Source organism: Ruditapes philippinarum, unplaced genomic scaffold (assembly GCF_026571515.1).
Source record: "Ruditapes philippinarum isolate M1 unplaced genomic scaffold, ASM2657151v2 ctg889_1_1_1_1, whole genome shotgun sequence".
NCBI lineage: Eukaryota > Metazoa > Mollusca > Bivalvia > Venerida > Veneridae > Ruditapes > Ruditapes philippinarum.
In genome coordinates, this window is record NW_026861766.1 from 65746 (window position 1) to 85266 (window position 19521).

At 31.2% G+C, this 19521-nt stretch overlaps 1 protein-coding gene across 2 annotated transcripts in view; it reads left to right on the plus strand.

Annotated features, from left to right (window-relative positions):
• The first annotated feature begins 740 nt into the window (after positions 1–740).
• LOC132716744 (deleted in malignant brain tumors 1 protein-like) overlaps positions 741–19521 on the plus strand; it is a 62199-nt gene continuing 43418 nt past the window's right edge. Inside the window, exons 1-26 of one of the 2 annotated variants that reach the window (XM_060700074.1) lie at positions 741–892; positions 1420–1667; positions 1963–2144; positions 2307–2410; positions 2663–2934; positions 4486–4641; positions 5917–5957; positions 6217–6308; positions 6945–7125; positions 7414–7497; positions 8011–8167; positions 8639–8805; positions 9611–9761; positions 9960–10126; positions 10499–10655; positions 11002–11168; positions 11972–12122; positions 12346–12512; positions 12933–12986; positions 13158–13314; positions 13695–13861; positions 14226–14330; positions 16046–16248; positions 16887–17022; positions 18445–18712; positions 19040–19352. In XM_060700074.1, the coding sequence (XP_060556057.1) occupies positions 770–892; positions 1420–1667; positions 1963–2144; positions 2307–2410; positions 2663–2934; positions 4486–4641; positions 5917–5957; positions 6217–6308; positions 6945–7125; positions 7414–7497; positions 8011–8167; positions 8639–8805; positions 9611–9761; positions 9960–10126; positions 10499–10655; positions 11002–11168; positions 11972–12122; positions 12346–12512; positions 12933–12986; positions 13158–13314; positions 13695–13861; positions 14226–14330; positions 16046–16248; positions 16887–17022; positions 18445–18712; positions 19040–19214 (4032 nt within the window). In that variant the 5' untranslated portion in view covers positions 741–769 and the 3' untranslated portion in view covers positions 19215–19352. Of the gene's footprint in view, positions 893–1419; positions 1668–1962; positions 2145–2306; positions 2411–2662; positions 2935–4485; positions 4642–5916; positions 5958–6216; positions 6309–6944; positions 7126–7413; positions 7498–8010; positions 8168–8638; positions 8806–9610; positions 9762–9959; positions 10127–10498; positions 10656–11001; positions 11169–11971; positions 12123–12345; positions 12513–12932; positions 12987–13157; positions 13315–13694; positions 13862–14225; positions 14331–16045; positions 16249–16886; positions 17023–18444; positions 18713–19039; positions 19353–19521 lie in introns of those variants that run through there. The other variant, XM_060700073.1, reaches the window with a different exon arrangement.

Below are 19521 nucleotides of genomic sequence, written 5' to 3' on the forward strand. Positions count from 1 at the left end.
ATACTAGAACTACCTTAAATCCGTAGTAAATCCTACATGTTAAGGAAAAACCGCCGATATTCTCCAAAATAAACTACTTCAATAAATTTGCCTCACCTGCTTCTTTTTATGGATCAAAGTGCTAAACGCACTGAATGCAACGTACAAGAAAAGGGATCTGTGTGAATGCTGACACAAAGGGTAAAATCAGTCAAAATTCATGTCAGAGATAAGAACTTGAATTAAAAGAAAATAACCTCTTAATGTGGTCACGAAGGCATGACTTTTGAAAATTTATGATGCACAAAGAATTTTTCCAACTTCCATTGTTAGCAAATTAATAGCTTATACCTCTACAACAACAAACTAGACAAATCGTATCATGTCCTTGTCACCAGCTTTCGTATTACATATTTTTATCTTTACTGTTGTTTTGTCTTCGACATTGATTATAGGGTTTGCTAAAAAGTGGTATGAAAGAACATGGTGATTGCGATGAAATATTTGAAAAGTGATTGAATCTTCAACTAAATGGGCAAATCATCGTGAAAGTTATTACAAAATCATTGCTGAAAAGACGGACAATTTAACCTTTAATCTTTAACTTCCTTCTGTTTCCAAAAATCTACAACTTTTCGAATTTAAAAATAGTTACAGTTAAAACAAATAATAAAAATATGGGATAGGGCTTGTAACTTTATGACAAATGATAATGCTATGAAATATGTTTAAATTATAATCGTTATCGGAAATACCTTGAGTGAGAACGGTAGTCATTTAACATTTGAAGATGGGTGAAGTCATTTTCTTGAAAAGTACGCTCGTTTGCTTTGTCGGATTAATTTTTATATCTAAAACGAATGCAACCCATTTTAGAGGAGCTTTATTTTCTTGGAAACCGGGATCTAGCAAGGTATTTCATTCAAATGTTATGTTACATTTTGCGAGGTAATTATTTGAATTATAGTCGTGACAATCATGTTTCAGTGCTCTGCCTACACAGTTATCTGGTTTCTTACACTTTAATATTGGGTTTAGACCATTAACAACGACATTTGGTTTTGGGACAACGTAAATGTCTTGTGGGTAGAGACAGTTTGACTAAAACTCGAACTCAACACATTGAGATTTGATCTTTTGTACAATCGTAAATTTATATATCTAGCCTTATTGACCAAAATGTATTGAAATTGTCGACAAGACAGGAGAAAACAAACACATCTTGAGGCGTACGTGTGATTTCTATATAATAAGTACTTAACTGTTTTGAAACAATTATGTTTTACATTTTGCTTTGTTTTTTCTTAAAAATTCAAAGTTTTATGTCGATAAGCGCATATTTTCATTTTACATAGAACATTATTACGTAGGGACATGTGTAAATGAATTAGTGTAGATAAGTTCCTAATAACCGTAAATATTACATTTACTTCATTTCAGAATGAAATCATAATTGATTACCGGATATCTTGGCGACTGTCAAATGGCGCTAATTTTTATTGTAATGATAGTATCATCAAAAATGGCGACGAAAGAAATGGCCAAGGTAGTATAGCATGTTTTAGTGGATGTCATGGGACACTAGGATCTTTAGCCTTCCAGTGTACTGACTACAGTACAATAGAAGACTGGTCTTCAGGAAAGGGGCGTGTCATTGCAACTCTGAATACGACAAATGCGACATTCGGGTAGATATATGGCTTTTTTGATGATGTTGTTTTAAACAATTCTTTAGACTTTTACGTCTTAAGTACAGACATATCGTTTAACAAGAAACGACAATCTTCGGTTTCTAGTTTAATCTATAATCAATCACCAGACATTTTTTCAAATATCTATTAAATATAAATTAAAATGGTTGACTAGTTAGCATTACTTTTCATGTTTTAAATATTGATATCTTATTAACCTAATGTTCGGTCTGACTATCCCTCCTTAACCAAATTTGGATACATTTCGTGATTTATTTACATTCAAACAAAGCTTTACGGGTGGTGACTGGATAAGTACCCTTAACGTTGGTCGTGATGGTAGCTGGAAACTACTTATTAACGCTGACCTTAGTGTAAGACCAGACACTGGAAGAATCAACTCCTCCCCTAGGGCGGAAATAACACCAATAGTTAGACTGCAATACAATTGTAACCATACAATAACAATACCAGGTAAAAATGATAATCATTCACGATATGCTAAAAGAGATAGGTTTAAATATATTGAATCTTGACATATATCTTGAATATATTGAAAAATGAGTAGAAGATTTTACGATGTATTGCATGTTTTATAAGTTAGATTAATCAGAAATATTTGATATAATTTATCAGTCACAGATCCTGACCGGGATACTATCAGATGCCGATGGGCAAGTGACTCTAAAGATGAATGTGCCGATGTATGTAATGCATTCCCACACGCATATCTTGATTCTGTAAGTACTCCATTTGTCCATTTGGCTGATATAAAAGTAGTTTAAAATCATCCGGATTCTTTTGTTTTAGAACATTTTACATTCAGAAAATTAATAACTACTGCCTACCTGATAGTATTTCATATATTGATATAGGCTAACATGTTAATACGATTACTTACATAGCTTACTACAATGTAAAAGAAACAAATAAAAAGCAAAATGTCTGAAAGCTTTCCTATTTTTATTGTACATCATTATATGTTAATATAGGATACCTGCACGTTAACATATGATGCGCTGTATTCTATGGGATGGTATGCCGTAGCAATTCAGGTTGAGGATTTTGCAAACCAATATGACATATCCCCGCTCAGCAGTATACCAGTTCAATTTCTTGTACAAGTATATCGGTCTCACGATTCATGTTCAGTAAAACCTGCACTAATCGACCCATCGCCACATGATGGAGATTGCATTGTTGTCCGCAAGAACGAGACATTTGAAACAACAATTACTGCGCATATTGATGGCTACAACAGAAGGTACGTACTCGTATTTTATATACACGGGTACACGTACGCTCGTATAACGCTTTTCTTCGTAAATTCAAATTAATTATAAGATCACATAAATGTTTTAATAAATTGTAAATAATTGAAATTCAACCCTTTTTTAAGTTTTTGCACTCTTATTATTATTCTTAAGAGGCATTTTGCTTCCTAAATGCGACTACGCCTCAGAATCCCTAAGATTTTACAAAACAAGTTTTAATCAGCTGTATATGCATACATTGTTACATGCTTATACATGTATATGACGATAAAAGATTCGTTACGTTTTTTTTAACATCGTAATGTTTAATGTATAAATGTTACGCGTACATTTTACCCGGCCTACATCGGTGATGTTTGTTTTCTATTAAGCTGTCTGGAACAGAAGTGGCGTCCCTGGCTGAATAGTTACGGTTGTTGACTTCCAACCAATTGCCCTTCATCGCTGTAGGTTCGAATCCTACTTGGTGCTTTGGGTTTTTTATGCGAGGAAGCTATCCAGCTAGCCTACGGATGGTTCTACTCAGGTGCCCGCTCGCGCCAGAACTAATGTACGGCGTGGCATCTGAGGTCTTCCTCCACCAGTAAAGCTGGAAAGTCGCCATGTGACCTCTGTTGTGTTGGTGCAACATAAACCACAGCCAAAAATAGTTGTTCAGTATGCAATTGCAGCAATGCAACTACGCAACTGAACCGACTGGCGATACAGTTTTGCCATTAAAGTAATTCTACCTAATATTGTTTTCATTTTTTCTGACATTGCCTTTTAGTACCGGCAATGTACAGGTCAACTTTCGATCTCACAATTTTGAGAAAACCGAAATGTGGAAATGTGTTTTGTTAATAAACTACATGAATATATATAAAAAAATGAACATTTCTTTTAAACATTTTTTTAAGTGTAGAGGTTTCAGATCATTTCCTTTTGTGAATCTAAAAGCACTAGAATAAAAGAAAGTAACATTACCATCTGAAAAGATATAAAAACATAAGATGATACAAAATTGCAATAATCGAAATATTATTTTCCAACGGGAGATAGCATTACTGCTATTTAAAACAATGCAATTGAGGGCAGAGGAGGGAGATTAATTCACCCATATTAAGCACTTTATAACTTTCCACCAATTTAAATCATTGTTTTCAAATTTTGACGCCACGGCACGCCATGTCACAGGACCTCACTTGTCATTTTGTGAATATACATAACTCGTTGGCTATTTTTCTCCTGGGATACTACAATGGCTACTTCATTATTCCAAAGTTATGAAGTATTTTAAAGCATGGAATACATATCATATTAAGATCTTACAAGATAATAATTATGGTTCTCGGTCCCGGCACGTATATTGTACTAATTTACTTAACATCTCAAGGGTCGTGATAACACCCTGTTTAAGTACACTATTCTTCAAAAATACCCCCTTGTGTTATCTTGTTTACGTCGCGTATGCTGCTCTTAGACATGTATCAATTATGTAAACAAACATTAAGTGCAAATCACAAACAATTAAAGGTATCTCATCAATTTTGAATGATTAGTATTGCAGAGATAAAGACAGTATCGCCACTAGGGATGGTTAAATCACCCTTAATGCAAATAAATGCAAGCACTTGGCAGATAAATGTGACATGGACGCCTACTGCTATCAACGACACAAGTAATGTGTTTTGTTTCACGGCGACAGACACGACCGGGTATGTACTTATGATAACCTCTCCATGTAATCTTAAAACAACCTTGACGCACGGCATCAAAGAAATTCTTAATCTACGATATCAACTATGAAGCAAAATTTATGTCGCTTTTATTTTATTTTCTTATTATTGAGAAATAATTAAACATTACTTCTTTTGAGAGCGGCGAGTTTAATAATTTATTTTTTTGGACCTCAGGGGATCACTTTAAAGACTGTAAAATTTATACCATCTGTGTACGAGTATGGGTATTAATTTTTCATCATTTTAAACGAAAACACAATAAGCATATACATTTGTTTGTTGTTACATGTTATACGCAATATCATTGATGTCATTTTAATAATCGTATTGCAAATTTTGTTTTGTTTACAATTAAGGATTAAAATTAAAGATCCTAAAGGTCACCAATAGGAATCAGTTTTTGATAACTTTTGTTATTATTTACATAGTGTAAGTCATAATTCTAAATATAGAAAATGCCTGCACAAAAATTAGCAACATTTTCAAAGGCTCAAAAATGACAGAACTAAAAACCAGTGTTCGTATGTAGAAAATCTAATAGCACCAACTTCAAAAACATCTTTGGGTATATATAAACAAGTTCTAGAAATAAATAACACTTTTACCATCTATATGTTTTGCTATAATAATTTTGGACGGATGCATACAAATTTTTGCTTGGCCAGCGTTTCTAATTTGCACTTAAATATCATTTTTTGTACATTATTAATTTTTTATCAAAATTAACATTTTTTTTTTGCATATCTTAGCATATCACTTAAGAAAAGAAGTTTTAAATTCATTAGAAAAGTCATTTAAAGAAATCAGTTGTCTTGACAGGGATTTGATTTCACATATCCTGTTACCCATTGATCAAGAGCTTCCAATAAAGTATTAAGGAAAACGTGAGAATCAAACTAAATAATATTATTACCCTTCCAGAATTTTTCCATTAAGATTTGTGATCCGTATGCAAATAATTTGCATTATATAAATCAAAACGTCCGTGAAACATATTTATTTATAAAAATTTGCTTTATTCTAAGAGCACAACAATTGAGACATGGACTGTATTGAAGGTTAAAGACCGATTCCATGTTATCTAAGCGTTTATTTATCTAAATATACTGTGTACATGAAATATAAAGTGAAAAACAATTAATATAAAAATGAAAACTGAATATCATGTAAATGCTGGAAAAGACCGGAAATAAATTGAATCGTTATAAGTTTTCCTGTATCATTTTTAATGTATTAACATATTTTATTTAGGCAACAAAGTGACAAAAGGTGCATCACATTGCTTTCTGGAGGTAACTATCAAAACAATAGAATTTAAGTACATAAATAGGTTTATCATAGTGAATAGAAAAATTAAGAATAAAGCTACTGTATAGCGACTAACACAATTAGACCAAATCTTAAATTTAAATCTTTACAATGTTTTAAAATCAGATTTCCAGTCAACATGTACTAAATAATATTTATATCATTGCAAGTAACAGTGAATGAATTTTTTAAACACTATTACTTATAAGAATTACTGTTAACTTATTCACAATCAAATGATAGTGTCGAGGCCACAGTTTGTGTATGGGTCCCAAGGACCAACAGGTTTGGTTTCACCAGATCAAAGACTTTGGAGCATCAGGGTAGATAGACAAGTGAGTAAAACCATCTTGTTATTTATATGAAGACCACAAACATTCAAAATATTAGAATTATTATTTGTCTTATTGTTAAGGACTTTGTAAGATTTGAAGTAAAACAGTACCGTTCTTAACTTGACAAAAGCATAGGTTAGATGACATAATTAATTTTGTAATTTTGCTCATTTCGTTTAGTGCAATACATACACATTGATCTAAATTGATTTTTGTTTCGTGTTCTTATGCTATTCGTGAGTAAAACCATCTTGTTATTTATATGAAGACCACAAACATTCAAAATATTAGAATTATTATTTGTCTTATTGTTAAGGACTTTGTAAGATTTGAAGTAAAACAGTACCGTTCTTAACTTGACAAAAGCATAGGTTAGATGACATAATTAATTTTGTAATTTTGCTCATTTCGTTTAGTGCAATACATACACATTGATCTAAATTGATTTTTGTTTCGTGTTCTTATGCTATTCGTATGACCTTTCAAACGCTGTTAAATAGGGATATGTACTAAAAATGTGTGTTGCTGCCCACTGATTTCTTCATTTTTAAAATTGTTTTATTGTATTTTGAAACGTGGTTGTTGTACAGATAAAATCACCACAGTTTTACATGGTGACATTTTAATATTTTGCAGTTTACTCGTGGTTCTTCGGGTCATTACATTCGGCTATACAGTGAACGAGGATCTCTACTAGAGAACATTGCTGCTTCTGATAGAAGCCGAGTATCTATCAATGGTTTCAACAACTCCTTGGAGTTTAGGACTAACACCACATTTCATGAAAATCAGACATATTATTTTCTGTTTGATGCCGGTGAGTTTTATTTAATATTAACATTGATTCATTTTTTTAATTTAAAAAAGGCTAGAAAAAACTGTACTGTAAGTATAGTCGTGTTTCAGCAATCACAGATTTGTGATATTTTTTAAATCTAGATTTATTTCAATGGTACTTACAAAACAGCATTTTAGCCTTTGCTAACAATACCTTATTTATCACACACTCATTATTATTAACCTATACACTAGAGTTATCAAGGAGACAGGAAACCGTGAAAATTTGTTTATTTTTGATAAGTGAAAAGCGATTTTATAATTTCAGGTGTTGTAAGAAGCAATTCCTATTGTGGAATGGAGTCTGATTCTGCTGATATCAAAGACAGTTTCTTCTGGAGAATATATACAGGTTGTGATATAATAATACATGTGACAATTATGTAAAATCATTGTCAAACCATGCATCTGGTTCCAATGCTAATTATATGAAAATGCTTAATATGTCATAGTCGAATGATAGATAATGAACCATTATGTTCAAATTTTGCTACTTTTATAACAAATACTATCACATTCATATCATAAGCATCTCATCATTTCTAAAACCATTATTCATATGTTATATTATAACACATGTTCGCCTTTACTAAAGAGGAACAAAATTATCGTTTCTGGCGCATAATGTGAATAATATTATAACATTAATAACTGTAAAATTAGGAATTAGATTTTTGTGCGTTAATTTTTGTTCTTTTTTGTTTTGATCAAGTTCCGAGTAATTGGAGTTTAATCCGACCATTGTACAAACTCCACATACATATATGTATTCTCATCAATAAATTTTCAAATTTGATTGTAAAGTTTATATTTGTATTAAAAGACATTGACAAACTAATCTAAATAGATTAATTACATCTTTAAGATGCCGTTCCAATTCGACTTGTAAATGGTAATAATCCCTACTCTGGAAGAGTTGAAATATTTCATGGTGGAGCATGGGGCACTGTTTGTGACGACAGTTTCGATCGGCCTGATGCTGAGGTTATTTGCCGAATGCTAGGGATGTTGAGCTATGACAGGTATTTCATTGAAATAATTTGAACAAAAGTTAATGAAAAAGACATATCTAAAACATAGTTATGATATCTTTTCTTAGTTATGATATCTTTCCTTACATATTAATATAAAACGTTGCAAGGACACGGGCGTTGTACAATTTCCATTTATGACAGAGGACATTTCCTTATCATACCTACATGTGAAGCTAAAAGCTATATAGTTTGATAGGTTTTAAATTATTTATAACTATATAAATGTCCAAGCACGATTAGACTTTTCCTTGCAATTTTCGAAATCGTTTGCAAAACCATTTTAAATATCTTAAAGAACTTAAAATATGACTTACTAAAGGCTGTAGCCTTTACTTAAAATCATTCTTCTATAAGGACATATTTGGTTGTTGTTGTTTTATTTTACTTTTGTTAATTACAAGCTACTGTCACTTATTTTATTTGAAATAAAATTCTTAAACTGTTCTGGTTCTCTTTAAGTGATGTTATGGCATTTCAACAAGCACATTTTGGCCAGGGTAGTGGAAGGATTGTTCTTGATGACTTGCAGTGCAACGGAAGCGAAAGTAGTTTAGAAGACTGTCAATCTTCTGGATGGAATCATGAAGACTGTAATCATAATGAAGACGCTGGTGTTTCTTGTAACGGTACAAATAAATCTTACAATCGTACACGAATTTAAACGCTTATTTCTTTAGGAGCCCCACTTAAGTCCAAAAGTCTGACCAACATAGAAAGTCTTATATAAAATCAAATGAGGCACATAAAGCGGAAACTATGCAAAAGATTATAAAGAAATATATTCAAAATTAAATTAAAAATCATTTCTTTGAGCAGTTTTAGTTTGATAAGAGTTAAACGCGTTGACACGATTTTATTTTATTTTGCCTAATTTACTTTTTTTTCTTGAAAACGGAGCTTCGTTTTAGCGAACGAGTTATTTATCCAAACCTACATTAAAATTAAATGGTACGCAAATCTCGAAATCCGAAGTCTTTGTTCGGTTTGTATGTTTGGTCCTTTAAAAACTTAGTAGGGTCTCTTTAGATTATAAGTTTATTAATATTGATTAAAAATAATCATACCACTTCATTTATTATGTTAAACTGTGTGCAACTTATTTGACATCAATTACTTATTGTTTAAGTATCATCGTCTTAAACATTGTAAATCAGTAAATTATTTATTTTATTGTAACTTGTTACAAATTAATACATACATAAAAATCGGTAAGGGTCCAATAGGTTATCTAAGCAAAATACATTACAGATTGTTTTTCCTAAATCATTTTACAGTACAAACAAGAAAACATTTTAAGATGAATAAGTTGATACCATCATTAAAGATTTATCATCTGGAAATGAAATTTACAAAGAAAATGTATTTATAATGTTGTAAATTCCTTTTTGCTAGAATATAATTAATGAAATGAGTACATTTTTACAATTATAGTAACAATACGTCTTGTAAATGGTAGCAGCAAATATTCTGGTCGAGTTGAAGTTTATCATAGTGGAAGATGGGGGACAATTTGTGACGACAGTTTTGGACAAAATGAGGCGAGGACTGTGTGCAGACAACTAGGAATATTCTATGGTGACAGGTAGATTAGATGTTTTTTAAAGTACGTACATTATTCTTTATCTTTCTTGCAGCTTAGAGTGTAGATTATAGATTATTTCTGTACTTTTATTCTAAAATAGAAAATCTACTTACACTTTAACTGATTAACTATTTATTTTCCACTCTTTCAATTATTTATTCCTATTTAGTTAATCAATTAAAGCCATGTTCCTTGTAGTCACACTCTTGCGTATGGATCAGCTTATTACGGGGAAGGTAATGGCAGTATAGCACTAGATGATCTAAGTTGCAATGGTTATGAGGATCACATCTGGGATTGTAGAACTAAAGCATGGTTTTCAAATGACTGTGGCCACGGCGAAGACGCTGGGGTTGATTGCTATGGTAAGGGATGGCACTTCTTCGTTTAAGCATATTTGTTTTGTTATTTTCTCTATTTTCTTGTCAATGAATTGTGGATAAAAATCTAAGAAGAAAGTATGATATGTTGAATTTTGAATGGTCTAACATTGAACAAAATCCGTTCACAAATGGCCAATTTATATAAAACAAATGTAAGTGTCGGGTTATAAGTGCCTCATTGTCCTATTACCTGAACCATGTTTTGCTTCTGTTGCTTTTTGGCAAAGTAAAGTAATAGTGATTTAGCTTTTTGTATGGAAGTCAAGATATTCCTTTGTTTACATTTTGTAAAGTTAATATTTGTATTAAAATATATTGACCAACTTTTCAAAGTAAGTTATATATATGATAAAGCTGCCATTCCGATTCGACTTGTAAATGGTAATAATCCATACTCTGGAAGGGTTGAAGTATTCCATGGTGGAGCATGGGGCACTGTTTGTGACGACAGCTTCGATCGGCCTGATGCTGAGGTCATTTGTCGAATGCTAGGGATGTTGAGCTATGACAGGTATTTATTTGAAATATAAAAAACGATATAAACTTATCTGAAGGACTAAATCTTTTTTCTCACAGATTAATATAAAAAAGTTGCAAGTACATGGGTGCTGTACAATTTCCATCAGTTTAATATTTTTAAAAATTATTAATTCATAAATGTCCATAGATGGTTAGATTTTTCCTTGCGATTTTCGAAATCGTTTTCAAAAACATTGTTTCTCAAAGAAATAAAAATATAACTAGCCATAGCTTTAATTCATACTTCATAATTCGTCAGTAAGGACATGTTTTTGTTGTTGTTTTTTCACTTATTTTATTTGAAATAAAATTCTTTAACAGTTCTGTTTCCCTTTAAGTGATGTTATGGCATTTCAACAATCACATTTTGGTCCGGGCAGTGGAAGGATTGTTCTTGATGACTTGCAGTGCAACGGAAGCGAAAGTAGTTTAGTAGTCTGTCGATCTTCTGGATGGAATCATGAAGATTGTGACCATGGTGAAGACGCTGGTGTTTCTTGTAACGGTACATATAAAACTTACAATCGTACACGAATTTATACGCTTATTTCTTTAGGAGCTCCACTTGAGTCCAAAAGTTTAACCAACATAGAAAATCTTACATCTAATCAAATGAGGGACATAAAACCGAAAATGTGAAAGAGATGATAAAGAAATATATACAAAATTAAATTGAAAATCATTTCTTTGAGCAAGTTGAGCTTGTTTTGAGTTAAACGTGTTGAAACGCATTTATTGTTTAAATTATTTTGCACAGTTTACATAATTTTTCTGGAATACGGTAAGAGTAGATTAATTTTTTTGCAAACTAGTAATATGTCCAAACCTACATGATTATTTCATGGTACACAAATCTCCATTCCGGTCCTATTAAAACTTAAAAGGGTCCCTTTAAATCATTGGTTTATACAATATTTAATAACAATAATCATGTCACTTGTTTACAATTCAATTATTTTGTTAAACTGAATGTAACTTTTTGACATGTCTTACTTATTAAGAGTATGGTCGTCTTAAACATTGTAAAAGAGTAAATTATTTATTCGCGTAGTACAAGTTTATACCTTAATCAAAATCAGTAAGAGTCCAATAGGATTTTACAGTTTATATTACAAAGCAAAAAAATAACAGATTTTTTTCGTACTTCATTTTACAGTACAAAGAAGCTTACATTTGGAGATAAAGAGGTTAGTTCCATTGGTAAAGGTTTATTCTAAAGTAATTGAAAAAGTAAATCTAATTTATCATGTTGTAAATTCCTTTTGCCAAGACATAATTAATTTGATGACTACTTTTTGACTATTACAGTAACAATACGTCTTGTAAATGGTAGCAGCAAATATTCTGGTCGAGTTGAAGTTTATCATAGTGGAAGATGGGGGACAATTTGTGACGACAGTTTTGGACAAAATGAGGCGAGGACTGTGTGTAGACAACTAGGAATATTCTATGGTGACAGGTAGATTAGATGTTTAAAAGTACATAAATGATTTTTCTTTATCCTTTATTTTTGTATCTAAGAGTTGAGTTTAGATTATAGACTTATTTTTGAGAAAAAAAAATGTTTTTTTTTTATTTAAGAATAGAAAATCCACTTACACTTTTACTGATTAACTATATTTCCTACTCTTTCAATTATTTGTTCCTATGTAGTAAATCAAGTAAAACCATGTTTCTTGTAGTAGCACTATAGCGTATGGATCAGCTTATTACGGGAAAGGTAATGGCAGTATAGCACTAGATGATCTTAATTGCAATGGTTATGAGGATCACATCTGGGATTGTAGAACTAAAGCATGGTTTTCAAATGACTGTGGCCACGGCGAAGACGCCGGAGTTGATTGCTATGGTAAGAGTTGGCACTTCTTCGTTTAACAAATTCCTTTATTCCTATTTTTATAATTTATAAATCAAACAGTAACAGTTGTAGCAACATGATTAAGTGATTTCTAGGATGTCTGTGGATTTAAAGTGATGTCCATGTAATGTTCTTTCATTATCAAAATATTAGAGTAATTTTTGTAAATTATATTGACGTGCACTCCTTGGCTGCCTTTTACTTCCTTTGTCGCATCGTTTATGATAAAAAAACAAAAGACATTTCGGCTATGAATATTTTATGATTTAATTTAACTAAAACTTATGAGTGAGTGAGTAAGTGAGTGAGTGAGTGAGTGAGTTGGTGAGAGAGTGATTTTATTTATTTTTATAGCTAAAAAAATTCTCATTTATATCAACAGTTACTTTTATCGCTTTTTCTATTCAACAGCTTATGATGTGACAACGCCTTGGTGGTACAACAATGCAGGAGAAACTACAGAGGGTAAACTCTTTATACATATACACTGCCATTAGAAAGCGATAAATTAAACACCAGAGATAGTTGACCGTTTTGTTTACATGGTTTAGATTCTAATGAAGTCAAATATCAAGGAAAAGAATAAGGTTTACCCTTAGAAGGATTATTTTTATATTGTGCTCATTTTTTTTCTAGTTAGAACACCAATACGGCTTGTAAATGGACCAACATATTACTCGGGGCGAATGGAGGTCTATCACAACGGCGCATGGGGAACAGTTTGCGACGATGATGTTAATAATAGAACGGTCAAGGTCATTTGTAAAATGCTTGGAATGTATATCGGTGATAGGTATATTTTCAAATATTTTTGAAAGCATGTTTTACCGTTTTCAGATGTATCATATTTCCCGCGTTCATTATCAATTCCTCTGCTTCGATCTCAGCCGACATTGATGAACATGTTGTAGTCTGTATATGACATTATTACATATATGTGATTAGTTCTAAAGATGTATGACAGGTCAATTGACCCTATATAGTTTATATTAACGTCACGATTATCCATTGAAAAGCGCCGTTATAAACATGCAGTATTATAATGGCTTATTTTAACGTTTGTTATAATGATGATCAAAACGGTCAATAATTTGAATGGTATCAATACAAACGCTATGAATTCTGACTATCAGTGTATCAGTGAAAACTATTATCGGACCATTTATGTTACAGTTATGGTAGACCTTACTCAAGTGCACATTTTGGACAAGGAAGCGGCCAAATTGCTCTTGATAATCTGAACTGTAATGGCTACGAGACGGATATAACACAGTGCATGAGATCCGCCTGGTACCAGAATGACTGTGGACATAGTGAAGATGCTGGTGTTGATTGTCATGGTATGTAACAGTTTGTAAAATAGAAAAGATACGAGGACGTACGCATTATTCGGTACTTATACAATTTGTGATGAGCTTTATTAACATTTATAAATATATTTTGGAAAAGTACAATCTAAAAAAGAATGCTTTTGTAAAACTGAATGTAAATTTAAGACGTATGAACATTAATGTGTAATAACGCTCAATTCAGAATGATATTTAGAAAATCGCAATATACATGTACAAAAACTGATAACGGTATTGCAAATAAAACATAAGTACGATGTTTATAGCAAAAACACGTATACACATTTATGATTATATCACACTAAATGTCTTTAATAAATACAGTACTGTTATTTACATAAGTACATTTTTGCAGGTAATGCATATGGAGGAGTAACATTGCCTAAATACTCGGGATATTATACCAGTGATAGTTACTATACATCTACTACATACAGACCATGGTACTTATCTACTAAAGGTAATCAACGATTCCTAATTTAAAGTACAATTAAAGATATACTATGCTCAAATTTGATATTAGAAAATGTTATTAACTACTAAACAGACAGTCTCTGTGTAAATATAGAATAAATATAAATGTTTAGGTTCCACTCAAAGTAAATATGTTTAATATAAATATGTTTAAAATTATACTCACTATATGTGGTCACAATATGAATATACAGCCAAAACTGTCTTATGTGACCCTACAGGGGACTTTCTTAAGAAAGTCACATAAGACAGGGAGTCTCTTAATATAGGTTTACAGTAAAACATCCAAACACTATTAAAAAGTTAACTAAATAATACTAATACAGCATATACACTTAGTGTTAAAACATTTATTTATGATAAGAGCAGTAAAAGTGTGTACAGTGTTAAAAATTGTATACATGTAAAGTGCTATTGAATATTTGATTGTAAAATTGATTATTAAAAATTAATGTTTACATATTTAATAAAATTATTAAACTTTCAGAATTATTTTGTTTCTTTACCGTGTTAAAAATTTATACATGTACAATGTTATTGATATTTAAAATTCATGATTATGAAACTAATAAAATAATGTCAGAATCACATTGTGTCTTTCATTTAAGTTGTCCTATTGAAAAAATCACTTATTTTTGACTGTTTACTTTTGCTTGCAACTAGACTTGAAAATTCATGTTGAAATGATTGTCATTTAGATTGGACAACATTTTTTTATTATTATTATTTTATAATTAAAATAGATCTTGTACTGTATTTAAGGAAACAACAGACAAAATTTAAGTTATTTATATGAATTAAAAAAAATCTTCTACTGTTTTTGTTATGATAGATATAAATTCTACAGTCATTCTTTGATCAAGCAATATGACAACAATTGAATAAAATAATAAAGTAGCTGACGTTTCCTAATTTTGAGTTTTGTAGCCTGGATTATTCCCTGATCCATTGGTTGGGTAAGGGAAGTGGTATTAGGTGGCAGGAACTGGACCTGGACGTTGCTCAGATCCATATTTGGGTGTGACGGGGCATTATCAACAAACAGAAGAATCTTTCTTTTATCCAATTTCATTTTCCGATTAACATTTTTGAGAAAGTCTTGGTAATTTTTTTTAAAAAGAAAATGCCAACTTTGCATGACGTGTAATAAGGAACGCAGCTTCCCATACACTGGTTATTCATTAGTTTATTAAAAAAAGTAAGACATATCAGTAAGATTCCATAGATTTCAATAAATATCTGTGATTTGAATATTTTAACCAAGGATGAGCATAGTATATTCTTAAGCAATATATAGATCAACAATTGATCTTGCTTTGTCAATTGACTAATATAGATTGATACTATATTGTCCATGTTTTAAACGGTGTAAAATGTAATAGAGAAAAATTGAGGAATTTACAAATATTATTAATAATTCGTCGCATAGCATATTTTTTAACAATGCTAATAACAATAGGTAGCACTAATAAGCTAACTAGAAGAAAGTAAGTGCATTTAACATTAAAATACGGATACCAAAATTTTGATAAACAGCAAAATATCTAATTTTTTTCACTGGCATTTATATTACATTTTAATACCCCATGACTTTCCACGAATATCTGCGACTGAATGGAAAAAATGGAATAAATTTAATGAACCTTCACATATCCATGTCTTTCAGTGTTACTTAGTTTATATATATGTGCTCTTCTTTAGGATATAGCCTGACAGATGCAATACGGGTTGGATGTGATGAGAACGGATGGGATATTAGAGTAGACCTTACTGTTTTGAGAAATATACACCCTGGTGCTGTGGCTTCAGATATTTATTTAGGGGAGAATACGTGTACTGGTACACAAGGCTGGAATACAATCACATTTCAACAAGGATTACATGAGTGTCTCACTAGTCAAACTGTAAGTGTTTTAATTGATTGCAAGTTGTTCTGATGAACTCAAACGTGCAAATTGTTAAGTTCCTGATCCACTGAGGTTTAGTTTTTTTGAGTTATGTGAATGAAGAATGTGTAAAGCAAATTTCGTAAATATGTTTGCCTGGAATTATAGATTAAATATGTTTAATCAAATTAATAATTTTATAGATCTCAGATATATATTTCAAAACAGTAGATGTCAATTGCAATGGGCAGATGTAAAAAGCTGCCCCATACTTCACTTCAGTGTTGTCATATTTTTCTGATTCTTTTGATCATTGATTCCAACACTTTTAAATGTTGAAAATTGACTATCGCTTAAGCCGGTGCTAAGGAGGAACGAAGGATGTTGCTCTTTTTTCATTATCTCTAATATGCAGACTTAGTGAAACCGAGTCAAACCTTTGTTAAACCTTCTTAAATCTTTCTTGATTAAATCTTGAAATATAACTTTCTGCTTTACATTTTTATTGAATGAATATATTTAGGACGTTTAACATAGAAGTCTGCAGCTTGTTCTTTTACTTTATTTATATTTCAATGTAATTTTTTGCAAAAGGTTTGCTCTTATTTTTTTAGCAATGTTTGAAATTCAAAACAAAATATTTTATTTCTTTACAGATTAGAAATGATGTTCTTATGTACAGAAACCAGCTTGTGTATGCAGAGCGAGACCCAATTCATTCCTTTATAATTAGACACTACAACTGGACCGTTAGTGTAGAATGTGACGTTGGAAGGAATGAAACGTCGTCAGGTACATTCGATTTGAATCAAAAGTACCACTTCGTTTTTTTGTAATTTGCATGTTATAAACAAATGTTAAATTTATTTCCAACTAGCATAATGTTTTACTGCATGCATCTCAATTGGTTATGCAAATTTGTAATTTCAATGCCACATAGCACTGTGTTTCTCAATCAGAATAATCCTGCTAAAACGATGTTATAAAATCTCCTAAAGAAAACCACAAAGTACTCATATATGATATAGAGGATATTTGTTTATTTGTGTGTAAGATGAAATTTTATTTCATCGAGTGGGCTTTAAAAACAGTATTCTCACGAGTGGCGAAGCTACGAGTGAGAATACTGTTTTTAAAGTTCACGAGATGAAATAAAATTACATCTTACACAACAAACAGACAAATTTTCTTTTTATTTTATGCTTAAAAACAAGTTAAAACGAAATTTCCATAATTTTAACGTTAATATTAAAACTGTTTCCCCCATTGAGAGCCCCATTTATTCGGAATTTCTCATAAAAAAAAGAAGTCTTGAGTTGAAAAATAAGTCCGCCAATCAACATTAAATGACGGTGATATTTATTAATTTTATTAAAAAAATATGAATGATCGCTTGTTTTGATAATAAAAACAAACAATTCTTGTAGGAGAAAAAGTCCAACCATCCATCCATATTTCTGTTACTTAGTGCGAATTTATATTAGACCTGGCTTTGAAAATTGTAAGCGGCAGCCATTTTTTAAAGTTGTGTATTTCATGGGAGGAAAATAATTGTGTAAGATTCAGAGGGATATAATTTGGATTTGTTAGTCATACACATTTTTAAAAGAAAGAAAACTTATTTGAGGATTGTAACAGGCAAAAAATAAGTGTTGACAGATGTGAAAACATTCAGAAAAGGAGCTAGGAAAATGGAAAACTTGGAAACCTGCTCAAGAACGCTGGGTTGATTTAAACTTATTCTTCGAGTTATGGCTGTCAATGCTTTCAATTTTTCATAAAGCATACGGCAGTTATTGCTCGTAGGATACTTTAATATGCCCAAATGTCATCAAGAGCAGTTTTTGCATGGGGAAGGAATGTATTTTTGAGACTGTCAAAATGAAACAAAAAAACGAAATTTGGTGATTGGAATTTCATGAATTTGAATGAATAGAAGTAAGTTTTCTTCTTTTTATTACTTTTGACATTTAAGTTATTTATCAATTTCAGTTTTGCTTTTTCTTTAAACAGCCTGACATTGTCAGAATTGTCAGCAAAAATAAAATTGAGGTACCACATGGGGAAAATCTTAAAAAAGTAGTTTCGTCATTGAAAAGAGTGAAATTATATTTTGATAATTTTCACTGTGAAATTACCAAATATAATTTTCACGGATAAATCAGTAATCCACTGAAAAGCATAAAATAATGTAAAGTTCTTTCTTTTTTTCAGGACATATCCATCATGATGCAGGTAATAATCCTGTCGACTCCGTGCTTGGTTCGAGTCATTACTATGTCAACATGAGCTTTTACTCTGATCCTAATTTTGCATATCAAATTAGTGGAAACCCCATCCATGTTGCAGTAGGAAACAAGGTTTATATCAAGGTTTTCACCACAAGCTCTGACTGGACAATCAAAATGAGGGTACATACGTGCTACACAAAACCATCTGCAACTGCGTCTGACAGTTTAAAATTTGAAATGATAAAGAATGGGTAAATAATTATACAATCATTTTAAATGAATTATTTAAAGACATTTTTAAATATATAGACTTAACAATATTTGAGTGATATTCGTATAAAATTAATTCAGAAAATACTTTCAGGCATTATAATTTATTCATTTATCGCTGCAGCGTCAACATGTAGCGAAAATGTCGTAAAAAATCACAATGCTGACACAGAACTTATTCATTAGCTGTCAAGAATTTGATCATGTTATCAAAGCATTTGATAATGCCGGCAAAGAATTCTAATATGTCGTCAACGACATTTTATTGTTTTTTCTATATATCGGTAACGATTATTTATTTTTTCAAGGTGTGAGATGGATTCAAACACTCATATCATATCACAGTCCTCACATGAGACTCGTTTTGTGTTCGAGGATTTCGAATATACCAGCAATCACGAGGGTCTTTATGTCTACTGTGACGCTATGTTCTGTCGCTCCTCCGACTACTCCAGGCAATGCATGCAAACATGTAATCCATAAACGCAATATTGTTTTCATTGAAGACATGGATAAAATTAGATAATTTTCAGATAAAAAAGAGCACAATAAACTTTTAATATGTAAATGTGTAAGTTGTGTAAGTTTTGATAGAATAAAACATAACACTTTCAAAATACAGTTTCTAAGAGTTTTGTTAAAGTTATCTGCCCTGAAAATTATACAAATGTTTATCTATGTTTAACCCTTGTATACGCCTTATATTAGTGGTGGTGACTTTTGTAGACATACTAGCCAGTTTCCTTTCCATAAAAGTAATGATTAAATCTCGACATTTTCTACTACATTT